At 42.5% G+C, this 26310-nt stretch overlaps 1 protein-coding gene across 2 annotated transcripts in view; it reads left to right on the top strand.

Annotated features, from left to right (window-relative positions):
• The first annotated feature begins 14052 nt into the window (after positions 1-14052).
• LOC126874082 (chaoptin-like) overlaps positions 14053-26310 on the top strand; it is an 88588-nt gene continuing 76330 nt past the window's right edge. For both annotated transcript variants that reach the window (XM_050635693.1, XM_050635692.1), the window contains exons 1-2: positions 14053-14425; positions 18994-19645. Coding sequence is in view for 1 of the 2 variants with exons in the window: in XM_050635692.1 (XP_050491649.1) it covers positions 19573-19645 (73 nt within the window). In the remaining variant the exon portion in view is untranslated. The remainder of the gene's footprint in view (positions 14426-18993; positions 19646-26310) is intronic.

A 26310-nucleotide genomic window follows, 5' to 3' on the forward strand; every position in this document is an offset into this window, starting at 1 on the left:
TTGTAATACAATGTGCCACGCAAAGGGCGATATGTGCGTTACCGGGCAACGATTGCACCTCGTTCGACGTGCAATTTTGATTGCATTATGCGCATAATGGATAGACAGCCGGGAATGTGTTTAGCGTCTAACGAAGAAATGATTTGATCGGAAAGCCGCGGTTGATGAGGCCGCCCGAAACGCTGCGCCTCTGATTACGTATCAGCTGCGAATTACAAACACGTTCCACCTGGTAATTTTATTTGCGCCACAGACAAATATCGATGGGAATCCAACGATCCTCTATGCAACACGTTTGCCCAGTCATTAGAGTTTACAAGCGGTTTAAACGTATAGAGCTGCATGAAATATCTAAGAAAAATTGGGAAAACGGTTGACAAAGCTGTATATGCTTCCAAAGCTCCAAGTTTTGAAGAATTATATTTTGAAGAAGGAGAGAAAAGAAAGAAGACGAGGAGATCCACAGACTGGAAAGTTCGTTTGTCCACGTAGCCACTGGTGGGCAACGCCAATAAACTTTCATTATAAATCTCCGTACTCGGCGGGGAGAATCAACGAATTAACGTAAAAATATTGCGCACGTTGGAAACCCAGAGCAGCTTTCGCTGCCATCTAGTTGGCCAAAATCAACGCCGTGATATATCGCTTGGATCTGTTCGTACGTCCTAACCGAAAGGAATTCCACACAAATTTGCTAGCAAGCGTTTCTACTCCTCTTCGAATCTCTGCTGTACCATTCCATCGAACTTCGCACTAATTATCTTACGAAAAGAAAACGAAGAATCCTTTTGTCGAGATTCGATCGGATGCTATATATATATATATATATATATATATATATATATATATATATATATATAAAACATTTTGTTAATTTCTTCATTTCATTATACAAGCCTCCAATTATCCCACTGAAATATTCGTTTTAGCGCAAACTTCGATCGGAAATCTTTTAGGCAGAATTTCTATTTAAAGGACTCGTTGCAATGCGGAAACATCGGTTCTTTGCATTGCCGATTGCATCACTGGGTTCCCCGGTGGTCGGCGCAGTGCGCGATACGTCGATTTCAGGTCGCAACGCGGAACGGAAACGCGTAACCATGGCAGAAGCCACCGGAACCATGTCAACCAATGGTCGTACAGAGCCAAATACAGGTTTACAAAGCGGCCGTTTGACCGAGCTCCGCATACGGTCACGCATGGCCGCACGAAAAGCGGATGGAGCTTCGAGGACCGTGGCTCTGCTACGTCCAGGCGTCGTCGTTTAAGCGTTCCGTCGTTGCAACGACGACGCGAACCGAAGCCCGGCACTCTCCGCGCGTTTCCGCCGATCCGACCGAGACCTCTTGTGAACCGGACGGAATCACGACAAAACAGACCTGGCCACTGTTCCCTTGGTTCCGTACAGCGTGGTAAAGCTATGAATTCTACAACAGAGTAACTTGTTTTGTACGACCAAGAGTGAATGTGTATTGTTTCAGGAAGAGAGGGAGTGGTAACGAATGCTGTCAAGTTCTCGGTTGTTCGATGAAATTCTAAAACGCAGAAATATTCAGAGTTGATTATCGTTAAATCGAAATCCGCTTTTTAGCAATCTGATTTGTCTCTTAGAGAGAGAAAGAGAGAGAGAGAGAGTGGCAAGAAACAATGGAACGTTAATAAGTTTATTCTGTATAGGGAAACTCTAACTACTGAATGTACCTGTCACGATTCGAGTTCATGTTTCGTGTATCTACGTAACAGACGGAATACTGCGTTTCATCGGATCGAGAAAATCTTCAGCGATTACTCGTGTTCGCGTTTCGATTATCAATTGAACTGCAACGTGGCTTATAATCGAACCGTCAGAAATCCCGCCACTGGATTCGATAACATTTCATTGAACCGTTTAAGAATGCATCGTTGGAACGATCGGAACGCAAACGTCGCTTGACAAGATTATACAGCTTGTTTCCTATTCCTGGGTTGCGCTCATTGCCGAGTGTCTCCGTGTTCCAGGCGCCGCGGAATCGATAATCGAAGTCCATTAATGATCATACACCGTTATCCTCCGGAATGGTTGCGAATAGAATGCAGCTTAGGAGAACCGAGCGCACCACGGATCCTTTAATTGGTCTTGTTGCGAGACCATCTTTCACGCGAACGTAATTGCGACCCGATTTGCATAAAAAGTAACTGCTGCTGTGTTACGAATATCCGGAAAATTAAAAGATAGCTTTTTAGCGTAGTCGCTCCGAAAAGTTTCCTTCAATCTAATTATCAAATATCGTGTTAATAAAGTTAATACGACATTAATAAAGTTAATTTCGAGCGGTTCTATTATCGAGTACATTTTAGAGAATTGGTTTATCGACGAGCAGTGAAATCATTGTCGGTAGTCTCTTACCGTGCATAATTCACGAGCAACATTAGCGAGTTTCCAATTAATCGAAAGAATCTGAGTCGCGATCAAAGAACAAAGAAGGGATGTCCGAAATGCAGATGTCAAGCGGCAACAGTTTGGCATAAATTAACTGATTTTCACAATGGACCTTTATAGGAGGACGTTTAACCTCGCGTGTGTAGCACCTATCGAGTTCATTGTTTGCGGTCGCAACACTACGCAGTCACGCTCGAAACGAACAGAAAGGGAGAGCAGTGCGCGCTAGAGTTGAAAAGGGAGAGCATCGTATTATGCGGCATTGTCCCTCAGTATTGTGCATGATCGCTAGCGAGTAATAATGTGAATCTGTCTTTCGTGTGTAAACTGATAAATGGTTGTTCGATGGTACATTAAATAGAACTGGAGTATAAACGAGCAAAGAGGAATTCATTTTACTGTGAGATAAGATATTGATTTGATATAACGAAGGAACGAAATATCGAATCACTGGTAGTTTATGTCAGAACAATTGAAATAAATCGTGATGAATGATGATTAAATACTAATAAAATAATAAGAAAAGTATAATGTAGAATAATGCGTTATATTATTAGCTCGATATCGTTTTACGGTAACTATTTTTTGAAAAACGATGTGGATTATCCAGGTCAGTATAAACATCGCTACCAAAATGGTCAACCAATCCGCGGTCACTTTGTTATTAACGAAATTCTCCCGAAAGTGAAAAGTGTGAACCGCAAAACGAAAACTAATTAAAGTATACAGACCTGGTTTATTTTACTTCTCGTTTGCGAACACGATGACAATAATCGATGTTCTGCGAACGATTATGTATTATTTCGAGAAGACGATTGACAATTACAATCTTCTTTATTATACCAAGAACAAATCGCACGCGAAGGAGGATTCGCGGTTTTAATTAAAAGAATCCTAAGCAATATAGACGCTGAACAATTCGCAATTATAATTGAGAAAGTCTTTGACTTTCACCATAGGACTGTCACGGAGAAATTCGTAATTTCGATCGAAAGAATCTGAAGTATCCTTAAATTATCCGACTCTAGACTTTGAGTAGTTAGAAATTGCAATCGAGAAGAGCTTAAATAATTACGATAAACGTCAAATAATTACAGACCGTAGCCAAGAAAAAGTTAAGCTGTATGATCTATAAATTAAAAATATACAAGTAATCGTGACAGGCGCTAGTAAGTTTCAAATATACAACGAACCAACAAATTGACACTAAATAATTTATAATTTCAAATTCTTCGAAATCCAATACTTTACACTATAAGAATAATACTCGTAGTTACTACGCTTCGTATTACACAGAAAAAATACTACCATCATGTACCGTAAGCTATGACAGCGAACCGGACGAATAAAAAGCATGTGACTCATCGTTTGTAGACCGCGCAACTATACTTCCACTGCCTCGCCAAAACGAATTGAAGAAATATTCTTTTGATCGAGATTCATCTTGCACGCTAGAGGAAGATACTAAATGAAAAATAAAATATAAAGTTGAGAACCTGTTTGAAAACCAACATCCACGTGCACACGTATACTGAAATACTGATGTATGTATTCGTATTCGAACACGGAACTGTGTTACGTCTGATCGATACGAGCATCGCGATCGAACTAATGTCGAAATACGAGACACAAGGGAAACTCACAAGGTAGTATATATTTTCGGTAGTACTGGGAAGATATTTTGATCATATTGCTTTTTATAATTCACTCTATTATATTAATTATAATTTTAGTCATTTTTGGTTATTATCAAGGATTGCAGTTAATATTGATAATATGGCTGTTTTTAACACAGTATGTATTAATATTATGAACAATTATTTGCGACAATTATTAATATTCTATTTTAATTCTTGATTTTAAAATACATTAGAGGGTGCAAATGAGCGACCATCTTGTTTCTACCAGTAAATATACCGCACGTTATAATATATTAAACGTTTTGTACGCGAATTGTATACTTATTATAATAATCTTGCGTTAATTCTTTCATATGAAGCAACGTTTCCAGAATTTGCATGCATTTAACTAAATTTCGTTCACGGTAAGCTATTTCTGCGATATTCCTCACCGAGTAGCTCTTCACGCAGTAACTTCGCGCTCCTCTGCGAAACTTTCATACGAAATCATACGTATTAAACAAACTACACTTGAATGTTATTTATTTCCTCCCTTTCTTGCAAAGTCATTCACAGAATTCCTACGTAAAAGTAAATATGCTAAAGAAATTATTCTCCGTCTTTATATGTTTCCATTTATATGTTTCCATTCTTGCAATCTTGTTACTTTAATCCTGGAAATGTTTCAGTAATTTCCAGAAATTCCATATGGATATTCTATAATATTAGTATAAACTAGGTAATTTTCATAGTAATTTTCAAAATATTCGTAACTGGCAACGAATAATCTAACGCTAGAACAGAGAAAAACGGCCCTCTTTGAATATGACGTGTGCCAAAGGGACTCAAGCGAATCCCGCATACGTGCCGTTTAGTCTCGTGAATATTTACAGAGATACACTAAGTTCATAGCATTATGAGCTTCTGAGGCTGCGCCACGTGAACGGAACAATCTGTTTGTCCGAAATGTATTAATATCCTACAGCAGCTCGTATAAATATTAATAAGCTGTTCGTATGACGGATGCTGCTGGCGACGCGTTATTTCGATGTTATAATATCGAATGCGGTGCTACCCTTCCCCGCCTCCTGCTGTTTACCGCGTTGAAAATATCACCATGCTAGGAGCATTAAAAGGAGAGCCTCGAAAAAGCGACAATATAATTTATGCCACGTTTCCAATTACGATTTTATACGGAAATCAAAATATACATGAAATCGTATTGACAGAAGAATACATAGCAAAATTAATACTTTGTTGAATAGCTCTTGATTAAATGTGCAATTAAGGAGATAAAACATACGAGGAAATGGTGCATTGAATAAATTCTATTGAAAGTTTCGTTATACATAAAAATGAGGGTGTAATTAGGCTATCTATAGTACTTGATTAAAAAAATGTAACCAAGATAGTATTTCAACTGTTTGACTAGAAAATTCACTCCATACCTATATATATATTTATTTATTATAGATGTCTAAGACCTTTTTACCAGAAAGCTCTTTAGTTCTTAAAAGTTGTGCTTAGTTCGATGAGAAGAAGAACTTTAGAAGTGTTAAGTATAATTAATATACAGCTCGACACAGACTTGACATCGTCTAGCCTCGAGACCAGGCTAGAAATCTTTCTATTATATTAATTCCACGGCATGCATACTTTTTGCCGTGGCAACCTGAACTATGTTGTATCCGGCAAAGTTGCCGCCTTAATTTATGATAATCTCGAAGATCCTACTTGAATTGCATTACGCGAGGTTGAGTACCCCTCGTTATCGGTTTTATTCATGCATCGAATAACAAACTTCCGGTTATGAAATGAACAGATCGGGCTCCGGAAAATTAATGTGAATTTCAAGTTATACAACAATTACTCGTAGAAAATTTCCTGGTAATAATCGCTAATAGAAAACCATCAACTCACTAGCTACGAAATATCTATGCGGCTATCACTACCAGGCAATAAATGCTTCGTTCACCACTAATTTGAAATTCTTCCTCTGCTGGTATTGTTTGTGCTTAACGCTCCTGTTCTCCTGGTATCAGTTCCAGTTTCCTGGTTCTTCACGATTCTTCGAACGAAACACAAAGACACAACCGTTTAAACGGTCAACCCTCCGTGAGCAAACATATTTTTTAACATTAATAATATTATTTACGTAGATTGATATTAATTAACTCAAACTATGACACAACATTGTACATCTATCACCTATTCTTAAAAGGATTATATCTTTGAATCTATCGGATTTTTTGTTCTCTTCTCCCGTATTCCTTTTTATCCAAGAATTGATACAAACATCGAAAATCCACAAAAATGTGCTTATCGTATTTTTCACTCTATCGTATGGTCTCTATATGAGACACTTAATGCTAATTTATCTTTATGAAGTAATCACTACAGAAAGTGTAACTATGACGTTGGTGCGCGATTTTTCCAATGTACAGAAATATCTTCATTGTTGAGAATAAACAGTACCTTTGCGCATCAGCCTCGACCAATCCACAGATAAAAAAAAACAGTTATTGTTTTTAACGAACTCTTATAATCGGCGTGTATCTCAGCCGATATATCGACGTATCCCAGCACTATCCATTTTAAAGCCTCTGTTACTTAGAAATACCACAAATTCTCCACTGATGCGATTGAATTTATCAATTGCTCCAACAAACTACCCTTTGCTCTCTGCATCTTCCTTGTGTCCCCGTGTCTTGGCGATCGTCCCACGTCGAAATAACGCGCATTCCTTCTCCGTACGTGAAAAGGAAACGAGGACGATGTATGGTTCAAGAGGTGCTCGCATGGTTCAGAATCGGAATTAAATCCCGACGATATCGTCGCGGCGTGTTTGCGAGGGAGTAGCGGGCCGGAACGCTCAATCGCAATTCGCCCGAAAGCGAGCTTTGTGCCTGCCACGTTTCCGGTAAACTTCTCTTCGTCCCTTTCTCTCTTCCTCTCTCTTTCTCTCGTTTGCTCTCCAAGGTGAATGTTGAACTCTCGTTCGCTCGCGAAGTCGTAGGCGTTCCAGGAAATTTCGAACAGCGGTTGTACTCGGCCACGATAAGCCGCCCTCCGGGCGAGACGACCCGTTGCTCTGGAAGCAAAGGAACTTGCCAGACGAGGAGCCAGCGCACTATCTACCAGCCTCGATCCGACGTAATATTACCAGGGCCGAAGCTTCCTCCGCTCCGCTGCTTATTATTCGGCTCCTAGCGTGCACACAGAGTACAGCCGTAGCTTCAAAACGGAAAGGAACCGCCAACCTCTTCCGGAACCGCGTTTCACCTACGCGAGCTCTACTGTTGCGGATCAATGGAACCGATGTGGATCGATCAGCTTACCATTCCTTTGCTGTGTGACTCGATTAAATTTGTTGTAACGCGTTGCTATCGATGGAGACGGTCTTAATATGCTGACTATGAGGGTTGCTTCATGTCTCTAGTCCGCTAAATTAGCACTGTGTACTGAATGTGCATCTGAGTCGTATGTATTTGTTTGTTACGTACGCGGTATCAAGTTGAATGCGAAAGACGAACCAGAAAACACGAAGTTTCGTAAAATTAATCAAATTCGTATGAAATGCAGTTTCTCAGTATACAGACGGGTATTGTAGTGGTCCTTCTATGCTCGCTATCCGTCGAACTTACGCTGAGAAGGTGGACAACAGCGTTTGGTAGCCAATCCGCAAGGATCTAAATTACGTTATTTAATTTTAAAGTATTTCGTTTCAATTCTCACCCTGTACTTTGGTGATTAAATGTAATGCAGAATAAAATTAGGAAATATCTGATCCTCCAATCCAAACATCTATAATCGATGATATCAATTGAACATTAAAAAAAAAGGAGGAAATTTCCAATTCACAGGTGTGCTGGGTCGCTTTATCGACCATTCCACCACTTTCTTTCCTTCTTCACCGCGCCACTGCATTATCAAAGTGTGAACAATCCCAAACAGTTTCCGAGCATTCGCGTAAACGTATGTATTGGTTCAATTACTCTGGCTAGTCCAGAGCTGAAAATCGGTCCGCTCATTCCGTAATAGTTCCCTGCGGGTTAGATCGGTTGTTTTTCCGCGAGCTGTCGCGCCCAAGGTATGTATCCCCGTATCCCCGAGTAAAATTTCAATGGTTATTCGATCGTGCGCCGGAACCGGGCTCGCCTCCCTACGTGCATGAATTGCAAAACATTGTCACGCGTTGTGACGCCACTCCTCTCCCGTGGGCTTTCGTCCCGGTGTGAAACAATGTTACGCCGATATTCGATGGACTGGTTTGTTTGCGTTCGCGACCGCGCCGGGCCGTGGCCAATCCGTGGAATATCCCCATCGAAACTCATCCGTGAAGTGGCCGGCAATGGTACATATCAACTGGTCGAAGACGTGTAAACGCAGCTACCAACGATTCGCATTCATCCATCCCAACCACTGTAACGAACCGGAATTTTACCCCCGCGATCGAGATGGTTCTGGTGGTAATGAGGTAACCTGGTTTATACTAGAACTCCAATACTGTACGAGGGCTATAATATCATGTGGATTAAATCGATTTATTGTTAGAATGGCGGAAGGTAAAGGATTTAAAATATAAGCAATATCCATGCATGTATAAAATTATTATAACTTTGTAAGACGCAATTATGTTTGTCAAAAGCAAGACATGGACACATAGTACTTATATAGTCTGGGAAAAATGAATGTTACCAACATAGTAAGACGTGCCTGACACAAGAATTACTAATATTAAGAAGTATATAAGATTAATAATATTAATAAGTATTCATTTTAAACTATCAACGTTAAAACAAGAGCTTCTACTCGATGAACTAATTCTACAAAACTCTATTGTATATTCTCATCTTTACCGATATTTCTCAGAGTTCTATCGTGACCATTATGTATCAAGATTTTATAAAGCACTCCGGTATCAAACAACTTCAAATCCTTTCACGGGGATACAGGCAGGATTCTGCATTCGAGTGGTTGCTTATCAAGCGCTTTTGCCTGGTTACGAGGTAATTCCTTCGGGACGTAAAAAACACGGCTCGCGAAGAAAAACCTGACCTGGTGGAGGGCAATCTCCATGAATCGCGGTCGTATGCACGAGATCGCGCGGTTTTCGCATCGCTCCGCCACTTTTAATGCGTCCTCCGCAGCAACCGGTAACAGTCGGCCCTGCAACCAACCTCGTTCGAGATTTGTCACGCCATGCGCGGATTTATAGACGCGTTCTATATGTACACGCGACTCGTTCATTGTTATTCATTGATGGACGTAAATAACAAAACAGCAGAGACTCGTTAAACAAAGCTAGAAAAGGAAGACAGGCGCCTACTGGAATATTCATGCAAATCATTGCTGCGGCTTTCTTCTCCTAGCAATCCCGTTTCAATCCTTCCTAATCGATCAGGAATTAATCAAACTAGTGAGCGATCCATGTGCCTCTTTTCAATGCAACACCTCTCTAAATGTTCTAGGAGTAGTTGATAATCCTGGTTTCTTAATTTTTGCCTAAAAAATTTGCAATCCCCTCTTCCATACCTTAATTTTCCACTTTCTTTTCCAAAAGATTCGTAACTTTCCCTTTCGCCAACCAGCAGATCGAGCAATTGATTTATCATAATATCACAAATACAATTCCTTTAAAAAAATTATGAAATCCAGGTGGCAAAAAAAAATATTAGGTGAATTCTCAGAAATCAGTGCAATCGATCGAAAAAAAATTCCAAATGAAATGTTACGCCTTAATTGCACCTTGAAATATTCTTAAGTTTTCTCCGAGCACTGCCAAGTTCCAACTTTTGAAGTTAGGAATTAAGAATTACTGCGAAGCATGAGGAATTTGCACACTGTCGAAGTTTGAATCAGCTGGCATTCGACGCCAGTTCTCTCTTCGTCGAGGCACTTTCTCGTTTTCTCGCCGGCCACACATTCGACAGCGTGCAATCGTATTTCACCCGATGTCCGCCACTTCCGATCCAGCGAAGCTCGCAGGGCCAGCAGACGACTTTTTGTCCGAGCGTCACGTACGCGACGACGACGACAGGGGTAAAACGGGTGCGATTTTATATCGGCGAATCCCAGCGGACGACGTCTGCATAATCGCCGGCTGTCCAATGTCCAACGTCCCGATGCTCCGTTCGACGCGTCATAAACACGTCTCGCTGAAACGCGATGCCTTTGTGCCAAGTTTCGCAGATAGACGGAAAATATTGTTGTTCACCACAGACACCTTGCATGGTAAAAAGCTCGTGCACGCGTTATTATGGGACTTCTCTTAACTTGGAGTATCATAATAAATGGTGATAAAATACACCTCTGCCATATTACAATTTTAATCAATCAATGTCATTATCCGTTGACATAATTCGGATAATCTGTTTTGACAAGAATCTTCTATTACGATAATACGTTGTTGAGGCGTCAAACGTACCACGACAAAATTGCATGAATCGACAATTAGGAAAACTGGATAAGTCAAGTAATCACCACAAGTTGCCACAAAATTGCTATAAAAAGATGACAGAAGAAAAAAGATAACGCTTCTTTTACGATACGCTGTACATACACAATGGATCTACCCTGCAGGTTAATGTTAGATTAACCACTAGTTTCATCACACTCGGTTAATCTCCAATTTATTCCATATTCAAAGAGGAACTCTATAGAAATTCTGTCTTACTGACTGCCTTTAAAGGATATCGTGGTAACTGCCGTTATTCGGCGTAGGGATCCTGCGCAAACTTAAAGCCAGAAAATTTGGTATCGCCCCAGGCGTCGCGGAGGCGGCAGTTTGAAAGACTGGCGCGGAAATTGCCGGCTGACCTAATCTTGGCGCAGCTTTTCGAGCAGCCCATGGAAAATTCGAAGCTTGTGGCTCATGTTGAAGTTCTTGTCTTTCAGGTTTCTCGGTGTGCGTGTCGTCGAGGCACACACACCGTTGAACACCTTTCCGCGCTGCTTTCTAAAAGCTTCCACGTCAATCGATGTGCGATAGGTGTGTCTTCTTCGGGACAAGAACCGGGATTCAGCCTTTCTAGAAAACTCACGAACACTCCCCTTTGCCTCGAGCAGGATCGTTTCATTAATTCCATGTATATGTTTGCATCGGAGTTCGTTCTCTATTTGGATCATCGAGCGGGACTGCTGCCCAGTGCATGCCAGTTTGGCTTGGACATGCTGCGAATGCATGTGACTTTGTCCGGCTGCATTTGAATTCTTTCTCAAAAGTCCTCCAGAGAATGCAACTGTCTTCTGATAACTACTGTGTGTTCGTGTTATAACTCCAGTCTCGACAATAATCAACTCCAAGGATCGATCTCAGTAGATGCAAACGATACGTAATTCCGTAAAACGTGTAAAATAAAAATACACGAAATGACGTATGCAGGCATATGGAAACTGTGTTTGAAAAATTTTGTGCGGTTCTGTTATAAAGACCGGTTGAAATGCGAATGTTCTATCCTTTACAACGAATTGTTAATAAACGCGGACATTTAGGTAATAAACAGATCAGTGGATATTTTATCCTCTTGACTTTAAACATCAAAGAGTCGGTTATGTCGAATGAAAGAATGCTGATAATATCCCAAAGTCTTTTATAAACATTCTAAATTAGTCGACACGATCAAACTGCGAACACCAGAAATGTATCTCCAACGGCGTGTAAAAGCGCAAGTGCCTTTGGTGAATCGCTTCAACGCATTTTCAAAGCTATAGTCGTGCAAATCGCGGGATATTCACGGTCGAATTAACGCGATAACTTTGCCGGCAACGGGAAAGCCCTCGGCTCGAACGAGGCGTGTTCACTAGTATGGCTGCGCGTGAGAATTTTCTATCGTACAAACCCTGTTCTAGTCCAGAGACGAGAACGAAAGCTGTTAACATCGACATTTTCGGCAATTAGTGAGAAGTTAGGCGAGAAGAGGATCAACGATGGCTTGCGAACGGGGATATACTTTAGAGACAGACAATTTGCATCGGGCTGACATCCAGGAGCAATCTAAGCCGGAAATTACACGACGTTTCGAGGAATTCTCGCGGAATATCGGTTATCGACGAGCGGAAGAAGCACGTGTGCACGCGAATTTGCTTTGAAGACACGTTTAGTCCGCGACCATAAAATTTCCGGATACCATCACCCGTCGACCGTCACGTTTCAGGAGCACGATAAGACGGCTAAACACCATCGAGAACTCCGACCACGAGATCCCTATTAAATCATAGCACTTTATGAAGACTTGTATGCTGCCTAGGATTATCAGGGCAGGCTCTTTCTTTTTCGTTCAAGCGTTTGGTCTTTATGCTTGCAAGAGTACGTATACGTTGGAACGTACGTTGGCTTCTGTCGCTGAATTTAAATGGAGGTAGTTGTCAAACTTGAAGGAAACATAAATGGATGGTGCTTCTGAAAGCTGGAATACACGATTAAATTCCAACTCCTAAAATCTTGATTTACACCACTACGATTTTCAGTCCATCGATTAACTCTGTCAAGTAAGATAGGTTCATTTGTGACAAAATGATTGTGTGATTGGTTATTGGTGACGTAATAAACGGTGAAATTCCTTATACAATTACATTGTTTTTTATGCAAGTACCCTTTGAAATGAAAACGGACCAAATACGACAAAAACCTTGGGTTAGCCTAATGGGCAATTGTGCAAAGTTTCATTAAAATTGGCAAGTACCAGTCGCCAATTTTCCTTCCTAAGTAAACTCTTAAACCTTATCTTTTCATAGTTTCGCTAACTCGTTTGTGCTGAGTAACTGGAATATTTAAACTTTGACCCTTGACCGATTTTACGATTTCCGTATATCTCGAGGGCAGCTCCTCTCGAAAAGCGCAAAAGCTTCCTGCGAGCAGCTAAACACGCTTGTCCAGCATTTGAAATCCAGATCATCCCCTAGAGAACAGGATGTTCCACCTCTATTACATCGACTTCGTTTTCCTTCGATAATCAAAGTATCTCGCCTGCAACGTCGGTGGAACCGCAGACTGGTAACGGTTTCCGTATATCGTATGAAACTGTACCGACAAACTGCTGCCAGTGGTCGGGGAAACGCGACGAAGGGAGGAGGATGGTCAAGAAAGGAAACGCATTAAAGGGCAAAGAAGTGGGGTCGGACGTGTGCGCGAGCGTTGGAAAGGAGTACGATGTGCCGAGAGAGGAAAGTGGAAGGCAACAGGAAGAGAGGACGCATCGAAAACGGAGGAAAAGCGAGGTGGAACCCTCTCAGTGAGTCTCTCTTTCCGTCTTCGAATGTTATTTGTATCCGTCCTCTTCTGCTTCCTTTCTATATCGCGCTTCTTCTTTTCTCGACTCTCCCTCTGCCATCTTGCTAGCGATGGACTCAAGAGCGCTTTGAGTTATTTCATAGCCGAGACGTATCCGTCTGGATAATACAAGTCTCTGGCGACTTATTAGAAATGTCAAAGAACTTCCAGCAACGGAGAAAAGTCAACGAGCATCGTCAAAATGTAACATAACATAACCTGTAAAAAAGTGACACAGCAGATGCGGTAGAACAATTTTTCGTTTCCATTTGCCAAAAACAATGAGACGTTCGACTTGCAAGCGATCTCCTAGTCACAACATTTGTCAGAACGTGCGTTTATCGGGTGAGAAAGGGTTTTCTCCGCAACTCGACGATAGAGTTCAAACTTCACAAGCTCTCGGCGTTCGACACCCTTAAATTCGAAGCGACTGTAACCTCTGTACGACTAAATCGCTCGAAAACTCGCGACACAGAGGATCGAATGCCCATCACTACTCATCCCGTCCCTTCGTCGTCTCGGTTCTCGACTCTCTCCGTCTCTCGGGTTCGGACCCATCGTCGACGTTCTGTTCATCCAAACGCCCTCCCACGCCGCCCCCGCTTCTCGTCCAGCGTTCAATCGAGCCTCTTCCCTCTCTCTCGACGTGCGCTCTCTCTTTCTCCCTTTCTCTCTCTCCGTGTCTCGCCGCCCCTCGCGTCTCGCGCCGGCTCCACCGCTCCCATCCAGTCGGAGGCTCGCAGTCCGCCGGCGACTCTTCAATGAGAACGACGACGGTTCCGTGGCTGGGCGAGCGTTTCCACCGGGTGTCACGTTTCCGTCGACGGAAATAAATGCGTGTGCCGAAGTGCGTGTCCCTGCTCGCGCCCTACGTCGTCCCGTCCCTAGGATCGTTCGGGAGAATCGTCCACGAGAAATTCCACTCTCGTTGTGTGCCGGTCCGTGGCAATTTTTCCAACGCCGCGCCTCGTCGCTTCTGAACCACGATCGCTTCCTATTACACGCGGCTGTCAGTCACAAAAAGGCAACTGCAAGCGTTGTCTGCTACCATCTACGCTTTTCAGAATATCGATCATCCGATCCAGAAATTCTACCACGAAGACTCCAGTACTATCGGTACGCAGTTATTGTTCCGTGTTTGTGGATGGGTTGTTTGATCGGTTTGAAGGGGGATTTCGGCGACGCGGCTGGGCAAACAGAGAATTCGTAGCGATAGGTAGTGAAGAGAAGGATTGATTGATTGATGACGAACCGTGGGTGTGAGGTTGGATGGGTTTGTTGGTGTTGCGGTAGGGAAACGTAGGGTGAAGTATCTTTCGCGGTTGCACTATGCTTCACCGGAAAATCTCGGCAAGTTTGTGGTTGCATCGTTCGAGGTAGGAATACCGGAGCACGTTGCGATCATTTTTCCGGAGTTTTGACTTTATGCTTTCTTTTGATAGAATAATTGTTAGGGACGCTTCATACCTGCAATCTTTCTCTCGTTTTTCTTTACATAAACACTCGTGCAAACGGTAAAACGTGAACGTTATTGAAAAAAGCTGAACGAGTTGCAAGGGAAATTTATCACTAAATATTTCTTCGTCTGCGTTAATAGGAAGCTAATTAAAGAGCCAGCCATCAACGAGTCAGTGAGAGAAAACGATTCAAAGATCGCTGAACATTGTCGAAAAGGGGTGGAAAGAGATCGGTGGACCGGTGAAAGATTCTGGTCGTGCGAAGACAAAGCGAAACCGCTTGTTCAATCTAAATTTAAGCTACGGTAGTTACGTTTCAAAAACGTTTGAACCTCGTTTACCTCCCGAAGTACGGGCGAGCAAGTTTAATAAAGGCAGTCTGGTAGAGGGTAGTTCGCAACGAGTCCAACTTTCTTGCCGAGGACTTTTAATCTCGTGATCCGTCGGCCCGTATCAATCTCGAGTGCCGAGGGACAGAGACGAAACGAGAGAGGACGCGTCGTTTCGGCTCGCACCGTTCTCCGTGTTACGTGAAAACGCGCAACCCTCGCGGCGGCCAGGGGTGAGTTTTGTGCGTTAACCCTTCGCCAGCTGCGAGACCGACGTACACGCGGCCTAATTAAATCGTCTCGGCCACGAACAAAATATCTCTATACCCGGCAGACTTTATATTTATGGAAAAATTTCCGCGGATGAGTCTCTTTATTCCTTTCAATCTCTGGTAAAGATCGAAAAATATTTCCATTTACGATGTGAAGGATATTCCTTTCAAAAAGAAGAATGTTGTTTCGCTAAAATATAACATTGTTCAGACGATCACGAAGCTGTGCTCCTTTTTCATGTATATTATATCGATAAACAAGTGAATGTATGGTGCAATTACGTCGTTGATTATGAACGGCACTTTGTGTAAAGTGGAGTGATTGGAGGATGAGAAGTTGATGAAGAGCCGTCCTCGGAGTAAGTGATTCATGGTGACTCGTGTTTTCGTCAAGGAAACGAACGTAAGTGTCAGAAACATTAACGAGTAGCGGAAGCTCCAATTGTAGCAATTCTATTCCTATTACTATTCATTCCAAGCTTTCGCTTCTAGAAGAAGAATGCACTCGGCTGCAATTCGCGAAATAGGAACACGGATAAAGAATAAAAGTATGACAATCACAGCCAAGCTACTCGCTATAGACACTTCGACTTTTCATCTTCCGTAACGTTGTACCCCACGTCACTATCAAGGCCTCGATTGTTGAAATCGAGAGAAAATCGATGGTCGACGTCAGACATAATACGCGTTGTTCCGAGCGAGGAACACCGTACTCACTGCGATTCGTTTCACGTTTTAACGCATGCTTCGCATCATCAACGACGATCATCCGCGAGAGCAGTGTCGTTCGATTATCGACTTCGCCCAGGAAACTGATTTTCGTCGCTTGAAACGCGTGGGCGCGAGACGTCACCTATGACAAACGTCCACGCGATTTTTCGCCGACGTTCAGCCGCAATTCGTAAAAAGAGATCACGAGATAAGCGTTTCGATCGATACTTGGATACATTCGTTTTCGGAGCTCGACCATCAAAGTCGTCACACGGGTTTTCTCGCGTGCAAGTGACGCATCATGACAAATCAAGCGACACGATATCCTGATTTTATTCCTAGAAACACACGCTATGCACTTCGCCGACAAATTCGCCGACTAATTCAAAACCTGCGTCGGAAGAAGCTGAGAAGAAAATTGATGTGAATCCCTATTTAGAATGCACATCCGTGACCTACAGAATCAGTCTTGGAAATGGATAAGATAAAGAGGTTGTAATTGGAAAAAAGACGAGACGAGTCGATGGAACCGCTATCAAAGGAATATCAACGGCATCGCGGCATAAATATGTATACGCGTTATTTGCATGGCAAACGCAGTGACGATCTTTGTTACCGATATCGTGATGATCGCCGAGGATCGCTACCGATCACTCTGACGTCACAAGGTTGAATTCTGCGAACGAAAGAACCCTAGCAGGCCACCGGTATTTCGCTGCAGCCTGAATTTTGATTCTCTTCTGTCACATTTTAATGCGCAGCCATACACGGCTGGGCATCGACCGTGCGCGGTGCACGCGCGTGCATTCCTCCGACATATCTCTCACCCGCTGTTCCTCCTTCGATTTGCACCCTTGGGAACCACCTACTTCCACGGTTCTCGAAGATGGACAGCGTCGATTTCGTTTCGCCTTCGTGTCTGATCCATCTCGATCTCGCTAAAGAAGAATTTCACAAAGAAGCCAGAAATTTGAAAAAATTACGAATCTCGCATGCAAGTGAAATAGGTGATTTGTAACGTATACGTATCTTTTATTGATGATTTTAGGGATCGAGATCATGCTTTGAAGAAGACGCAGAATTTTCTCTTTCTTTGTTATGTATCCCGAGAACAGTGAGAGATATCGGGAAGAAGCTTAGATATCTTCTTTTTCTGTCTACGATAGCGTGTGAAAATTCCTTTCGAAAAATCAATATCTTTCGAGTTACTCCTAACATCAGCTCTTAGAAGTCGAATTTTCTTCGTAGAGAAGGGTATTAGGTACCTTAGGAGTACGAGGAAGCTTTGTTATCGCGTATTAGAAAAGAAAACCAGGCTAAGTCAATCATTTGTCCAGGTAAATCCGACAACGTGGTGCTTGCAAAGCCCACCAAGGACCATTAAACTTCTGGGACGACCCTTACAACGTCTCCAGTTTCCTAGTTCTGAAGCGATACCGGTCGAAGCATCGCTCTTCAAACGATCAGCGATCAAAACCATAAAACCGTGGCAGTCGGGGCGGGGGGTTGCGTACTTCACCAGCGTTTTACGGCTTCATTAAGTTGCCGTTACGAGGTGGATACCAGAGGCTGAACAAAGTGAGCTGAACGCGGCGCAGCGATAAACCGCGCCGATTTATGAATACCGTGAGAACCTTAACGATCGTTGCTAATCATTTCTGGGATGGCAGGATGGTCCTCGTATCTGGCGAGATTACCGCGCAAATTCGAAAAGCCGAGATAATGGTGGGACCGATGGAATTCTCAGCACGAGATCGCTTCCTCGATGGATCGATGCTCGAAGAAACGAGGGCAAATAAAATAAACCGCTTGTGGCTTTAGAAATGCATTAGCCTACTTTAGTGGTGCAATGAAGTAGCTGCTCGTTCAACGAGAAATTGGCTATGTTTAGAGCGGAATTACGATAGGTTCTGCTGATCCTTCCGATTTACGTATATACGAGATTTTGATTAACGTAGCAACGGAATGTTTCAATAATTCACCGTTCTTTCCCGACAAACGTATCTACGAACTTCGATGCCAGAAATCCCTCGACGCGTTGGCGCACGCGCGCGAACTTCAATTAGCGGTCGCTGGCAATTAACAATGTACACGGTACTCGTTCGCCGTGGCCGAAAATTCGGAGGAACAGCGGATACGCCGCGAATTAACGATTAAACCGATCGAACCGCCCCTATCACCTCCATTTTTCCCCACCCCTCTGTGCCATGTACATGTCGCCGATTTATCTTCCCGCATTTTTCCCTTCGTGGAACAATTTCGGGAACCTCGCAATGGAAAACAACGAATTTCATTCAATATTTTCCACCCCTGCTCCTCCACCACTCTTTTCCCCTCTCTCGATAAGTAAAATCATATTACTTTAATCAATCCTGTCAATAACGTGTATGTTACACGAAACATTTTGAAATTTCTGCTGCACTGTTATGAGACTCCGCTATCAAGATTAAACCGATAAAGTTTGAAAGAAAATTATTTAAACGGACAATATTATATTAATAAACCTAAATATTCGGTGGAACAATACTTAACACTCGTTGTATGCTTAGGATGGCTATTCATGCTATATACTAATTCTCTGCTAAATATCTGTTCGCGATGAAAATATCTCTCAATTTCTATAATACATTCTCTATGTACAGATTTGTTTCAAACTTTACCGATTTAACGCGTCTTGTCCTAGTGTCAACGTATAATATTTCGAAATGTATCGTAACACGTATAATATCAACATAGAAATTTTCTATGTTACACGTTCAAGTACTTTCACGAGCCAATATACATCCCCATCTCAAAAAGTTCACAAGGAACATCCATCCCGTGTGACCCAGTCTGCCGAGCAATTTTTCCGTTCTGGCGCAATTAATCGTTGGGATCGGTAGTTTGCCAAAATCACCAAATTCTTTATCCCACAGGCGGATGCCGGGAACAACCACGACATATCCGCGGCAATCATCCCAGGAATTCGACGAATCTACCGGAAAGACCAAGGGAAAAAGGAAATATCTGGGTTAAGCAGTCTTCTGCCAATTCAAGCAGCGAAGACCAACAGATGCGTCGAAGATCCGTGACCTTCGACTGGCTCGGCTGAAATTCAGTCGCACGGTGGACCGAAATCTGATAAACGAAAGGTTGTACCAAGGTAGATTCAACAGAGATCGCTGTGGATCGCGCGATACGATGAAAATCGTGGGCAAAGGCGCGCCAACGTTTAATCTCTGCATAGTTTGGCGAAAGTAGACGATGCTTGACGCTCTTCCATCGAGTGTTTCTGCTCGGAGCAGCACCGTGACTGACGTTCGACTGGCTCGTTGAATCGATCCGGCAAACCCGGCCGGGTTATCGCGCGCGATTGTCGCGTAGCAATCATGCCGATCGAACTGGCCAATCGTTACTAGAGCAGTAACGGCGATGGCTCGTCGTGCTGCCGATCCGGGGACGATTGATCTTGGTGATCGCGCGTGCTAGTGACTTGCCAGTGTCAAAGTGGAATTATGCTAGTGTGCATCGCGACGTCTCTGCGGCGCGCTTCGCGCTTCTCGCCCTCTTCTCTGCCTGCTTCTAAGGGTAAGTGTCATTTTATTTGCGCTTGCAATTTTTCTTTTGCGACGACAGACTCGCCAATCAATCTGGACGCAAATATTGGATTATTTCAATATCATGTACAATTTAATATTAGCGCATCCTGTACCCAATTATTTTCAATAATTCGTGCCCATTACGTATGCAAAGCTTCGTAATAAAGATAGGCATTGTGTGAAAATTATTCGTTAGCATAAAGAATCGTGGCTAATGCAAAGTTTCATGTTGAATTAACACATTCGTTGATTGTTTTAAAAAGGATTTAGGAATAGAATCAGTTGCGAAACGAGTCGACACCAACAAAGTTACAAAACGTTGTAAACTGTCATCGTATTCGGACAGGATGATACTGTTGCGCCGATTTGATCCTGCAGAGTGTCGCGTCGAATGTCGTGTCGAGTATCAAAAGATCGGGAGCTCGGATATGTATGGAATCATCGCGGGACTCGTTCTCGAACACGGCCACGCCTATGGTCCAATGATTCTCCTCTGTTTTCTCGACGTATTTTGCTTTGATAGAGCTTAATCCGTTTATATCCGCGAGGTCGGAGGCTAGCTACCGAAAGGGAGGCGGCTGGAAATTTTCAATCAACGGATCGCTCGTCCATTTGCCGGATAACTTGTTTTCCCTTTGTTTGCGAATTCGAGCTCGAATTTCCCGCGCGTTCCCGTCAGCCGGAATAAGGCTAAAATCTCTTTGCGTTTACTTGTTTTTCCATCGTCCGTGTTTTTTTCTTTGCGAACCACCGCCACTAAATGCGTTTGACGCGGCGGCTCATCGGGGAAAATGTAAATCGCATCAAAAAAGTTCCGCTGTCCACGTTCGACCGTACTTAGAAAAAGAAACACCAAACTTGAATCGCCTGACTTTCCCCTAATTTTGAAACTGTTCAATGTAACTGTAGAACGTTTCGTTGAAATTCACGCGGATGTAAGATATGAACGAAAATTCGAATAAAGAAGATCTTAAATATTTACACAGCCAGCGGAGAGAGGAACATAATCGAGCCGTCTCAAAGGAAAACGTAACATCCGATGATATTCACGAGGAAAGTGTACGCACATGCATCAAAGTGTCGGAAATTGTTTTACATTTTACTTGTTCGCGGATCACACGGCCCCCGTTCAGCCGATCGGGAGCACGTAATCACACTTTACACGCGTGACAAACGCTATTTGTCTTCAAACTTTGTCGTAGTCTCGGCGAGTGTATGGGAATGCGCCAACTTCTTTCACGCTTCTCTTCTCCTAAACCATTCGTTCCCCTTTCCAGCATGTCAACGTTACCACACCGAATACGATGAAATAATATGAAATTGCAATTATTGTTTATCTGTTTGTTTACCTGCTATGACAACGACATAAGGCGTGCACTAAAAAGATCGAAATGAAAGATACGTATATTGAAAAATATAGAGTACAAGAAGGGCGACAAGCTTTTTATCGATATATTTTACGCGGAACCACTCAAATCAACAAAAAATGCGTCGTCTTAAATCCATACAGTTTCTGTGAAAAATTAGGAATTCGACATTTTGTCTATTTTGATAAATCTTTTCATATATCCACGAAGGAGCGAAAGAAGGGAAAATATAGAGAGAACGCAATATATCGTTACGTAACGTGTATGCTTGAAATGACAATGATTGGCCGAAATTCGCAGAAGCAATGGCAATTAGAGAAGGAAACGAGTATTTCATCGCGTCTATCGATAGCATCCTCGTCAAATTTACAAAACGAATTACCCGATAGTTGAAAATCCTTCAAGTAATTAATTGTCCCTGATTACATCGTTAAATGATCCGGTTCAAGCAGAAACGATCGGCAGCGCGAAAATTGCTCGGCTCGAATTCCGCGAACAACAGAGAGAATTTGCTTATTTTACCGAATCGCGTTGATACCGGAGTCGAGATAACGGTCGTATTTCCAGTCAAAAACGAAACAGCTAATTAAATATTTTTATACTAGGGTTGAATTTCGCTAGCCAAACGATTCATAAACTACAGATTCTTCGCTCGTTTGAACTAGAATCGTAAAAGCTCGCCGAGGTGAATGTACATAGAACAATTAGAAAATCGCCGAGTGGTCTAACGTTTTTTAGCTGTCTGGCAATTTCGCGTCCCGATAAATACTCCTTTTCCTAATTGGACAAATAGGCGCCGAATACGAATAAGTTATGGGAAGCTGCTCCCCTTCGTGCAAATAATTGACTTCTGTCAATATTTGGACACGAGTCTGCATTTATTTTGTTCCGACCTATGGAAATTGTCTCGAGTCGAAACAACGACGTGTAGTGTTGATAAAGTTAGTGGAAGAGAATTCGTGAAATTTCACCGAGAGACATACTGGCTCACGAAAGTCCGTGAACATTTTCTATGGCAAACATTTACGTCCACATTGTATGTATCGTATAAAACGTCTTCAAATTTCATTAGCGCTATAATGAGACACGACTGTCACGATTATATTGCTGGAATCTGAAGGCGATCTGAGAATGTACATAGAAACTACGCGATATTTAACAACATATAAATCTGTCGATATAACTTTACGATATAACTTTTCCAATATAATCGTAGTCTCGTAAGAGTGCCAATGAAATGTCCAAATGTTTCGTATAAATGCTGAAACGTTTCCACAAGTCTTGGTACACTTTCGTGAACCTGTGTATATACAAAATACTAAGAAACTCAAAATATCGGTCAAAGATGCGTTTTCGATACTTTCAAGAGAAAGATGTTCTCTCGTGTGTCTCGCATGATGAGAGTGGGACGCGGAACTGTAATTAATTAATCCAATTGCTGGCATCGGTCGAAGAATTGCCCGGTGACATTTGAATTGCGGTTGGTAACGCGATATTTGCCGGCCACTCGAAAGTGCAGCGCACTTTTGGTACTCGGCCAAAGAGACGTCCGGCCGTAAGACGTCCGACTATTCCGATGCATTAGCGTATAATTTATCTACGGATGGCAAAGATTTATGTACGTTGCATCGTGCGTTACGAAATATGAGTTTACATTGTGCACTTCCTGTGTTATATCGCCGAAGTGCAACGGACCGAGAGCGGCCCCGAATTAATATTGACAGTCGACGATATTCGCCTTTCGTTCGAAACAAAGATACGCGATGTAAAAGGTCCGCGGAGCTCAAAGGGATTTCCGGTTTGTTTGAGAGCGCGTCGTTACTGGCGAACGTTAACGACGGAAGCTTTTAATACTTTTTTCCCGTTCTCCAATGGGAAATGCCTTTATCGTAGAGGCTGGTCAAGAAAATTCCCAGGATGTTAACGCTGGCTCGAAGCCTTTAGCAACGCCTTTAATGACATTCTTTGGCATACGAAACGGTTCGGGCGAATTACCAAAGCGAAACGCCTGTCAGTCGACTGATCTCCTCGAGAGAGCAGGGGCCAACGCGATGGTAATTGCACGAGATCGTTGTAAACGGCGTTCTAAGGGTTTCTCGGTGCATTCCTCCACGACCACAAGCCGACCCGATTACCATCCCACTCGAATCTCAGCTTGCCAAGGTCGAAATTTACGCGCGTATCGCCCTTTCAAACAAGCTATTTGCCGAATTTCAACGAGTCCAACACCTTTTAATGTGCAATCGTTATTTTCTATACGAAAGAACAATACCAATGATCTGAATTAGGAAATTATGTTTCGGGAGCAGCCAATTAAAATAAAAGCAATTTAATCAAAGGCAAGTCACAATTCAAATACCTTTGAGGTGGCACACGATGGAAAAGCTCTCGGGCAACATCAATTATAATAATTATCCGTTGAATATGCAGAGAAAACGCGGCAGAATATAGCGATACGGATGACACAGTTTCCGGTGATTGGTATGCAAGCCGACAAACAATATCAAAGTGACAGGAATTTCGAACTTTCAACGAGCCATTGTTCCCGATACTATATAATATTAATTACTCAACTTCTAACGAATATAAGTTATGCTTTAACAAAGCGATCTTGACGAGCTCGTTAGAGTATCGCGCTCAGTTTGAAATTAACGACCCTCCATGATTGCCTGTAGCTCTTTGGCTCATTGTTCGATTATTAACAGTTCAGATATTGTTCGTGAAACGTTTAGCGGTGTACGAGCATCGACTGATTACTCTTCGAGCACCGGCGGGACCTTCTATCGTCATATCCGATTTCTCGGGTTACTCCTCTCCGGATCAAACTATTCCCTGTTATATAAAACAAACTTAACTTCGAAATAGAGCTCGTGTCGCAAATTCCTCGCGCACTAAAAAATATCGACTGTTATTAGTTTTTGATGAATTCTTATTATCAAGTTTTGTAAATTAGGACTGTCATTTGCTTTATATTCTATCACACGCTAATTTTTCTTCGCCTACGATTTCCTACGATACATCTACGATTTAACCATGTTGAGGAAATACTTATGGTACAATGACAGCACTTATTTTGGCAATTATGGAATCTTTCCCTTGCGTTCCTGATTTGTGCAATGAACTTCTATAATATATTCTAATATATCTTTTAACCTTGATATAACGATAAGCTATTGAACTATTTCACTGCTTCGTCTTTAGAAGTCTTTGGAATTCGTCGATAAAGGTTATGATATATTTATATGACATGAATATGATATATTTTATGATGTATTTATATAATATGTGTTAAATTTATAGAAAGCAATTGTATGGAAAGGTCGTATAGGATTTACGAGACACAGTCTGACCACCGCTGGTACAAATCCCTCTGAATTTTTCTCGAAAGCTAAAAAGATTCCAGAGAAAATAAAGCGAATGTAATTTACAGCCTATGCCGGAAGTCGTTGAATCGTCGAGATTAGCTCGACAACGCGATGGCAGACCTGCGTCTGACACCTGCAAGGCAAATTAATTCGCGACAGCTGTCTCGGTCGTCAGAGACCGATTAAGTGGTGGGTGGAGTTGAGCGGTCGTGTAACAAATTAGGTCTGGTCCGACTGGGTTGCTACATTGGGACGGCTCGCGGAAATAGCGATCGCGGGGTCGTCGAAGCCGCGCTTCGGCGTTGGCCAGATAACCTGACCGCTCCCACCGATAAGCGAGTACTCGTCGCGGCTTCATTATCGCGCGACAATGGGGTCAGATCGCCGCGATTCCTGCCCGAAACGACTCCACGATCCATCCACGCGGTCTCGATAAAGCGGCTACGGATTTTTATAATCGCTCTACGCCGCTGTTATCTGGGATCGTTCGGTTCCGCCATCCCGATAATGCGCACGATGGATGTTGTGACCAATCTAGTTATCGACGCATAATTCTTTCTCCGGTATTTTTACTGATTTCGATAGAAATAGCTTCGTAATCTCCACCAATGACGATATCATCCGAAACAAGAGAACAAAGTACGGCAATAAATTGGAGATGGTAAAAATTGCAGCTGAAATTGTTTTACTTTCAGCTAAAATACTCCAATAGCGGAACGTTGCAGGAACGGTTAGTCGAACGTTTATCAAGCATTAAGTGTTTGATCCATACTTCATCCGACAATCGAGCAAATATTGACGTATCATGAGGAACGCTACAACGAATCATTCCAGCAACTAAAACAATTTGAAACGCAACAATGTTTATTTTACCACGACAAATACAACGCGAAAGCTAGACTTATATGCTGGTCCAATTCGTTGATCGATAACGAACAAACTTGGGCATAACCGCATTTTCTTTCAGCGATGCGCTTTTCATCTGGCAATCGTACAAACAGTACATCGGTTCGATGTTTCGCGCGAAAAGCTCAGTCAGAGTTAAGGATTATTTCTGGAAAGGCAAGCGGAAAATAAACGACGAATCGATGCCCGTCCTACGTTGCTGGATTATTTCTGGATAAACCCAGAGATGCATCCCAGCCCGTTGTGATTAAAAACCAATACACGTGAAACAATAATCAGGTCATTAGAAGTAGCCATGATTGGAATTGTTCCGGAAGCCGGTAGTTCTCAATCCGCAGTATCGAGTTTCGAAAATTATTTTGGTACGAGTGGTTATTAGTCGGGAACAAAGGGGAACCCCAAGAACAGCTAAACAGCCGACGAGAGTTGCTCGTGCAGACAGAGCAGAATTTCACCATTTACGTCAGTTAACAAGTATGCACTTATTTTCCACGTAAAACAAAACAGATGAAAATTATATCCCTCTCTAGCGATACGATGTGTTCGCTACGGTCTTGTTCATAATCACGACGGAACAATGATTTTACGTGAAACGTTGCTTCTTTTATTCCACGATATATGCCAAAATACTGTAAATACTCACTGTAAATACTTTGTAAAGAAACAGCTGTGCGATGCTTTCAATATTTCATTGCTGAATTTACGAGTACATTTAATCATACGTTCTCGGGTTTCTATCCGTTGTTACGAGTGGTTTAATGTTAATTTCGAAATAGCTCGCGCACTCTAAAGTACCGATGGATATAAGCTACTCGCGAGCACGAAATATTCCCAAAAATAATATTCATCCTCGATAGTAAAACTAGTGGAAAGCTTTGAACTTTCTTTGTCTCGGTTCCTTAATTTTGCGCTGCTCTGTGGAGGAATCTTTGCCGAGTGCGCTTCCTCCGTAGCCGATAGCACTCATGAACAAAATAATCTCTGAAACGCGGAAGTATATTCCTTCTCGCGAGAAC

This window comes from Bombus huntii, chromosome 15, assembly GCF_024542735.1.
Source record: "Bombus huntii isolate Logan2020A chromosome 15, iyBomHunt1.1, whole genome shotgun sequence".
Lineage (NCBI taxonomy): Eukaryota > Metazoa > Arthropoda > Insecta > Hymenoptera > Apidae > Bombus > Bombus huntii.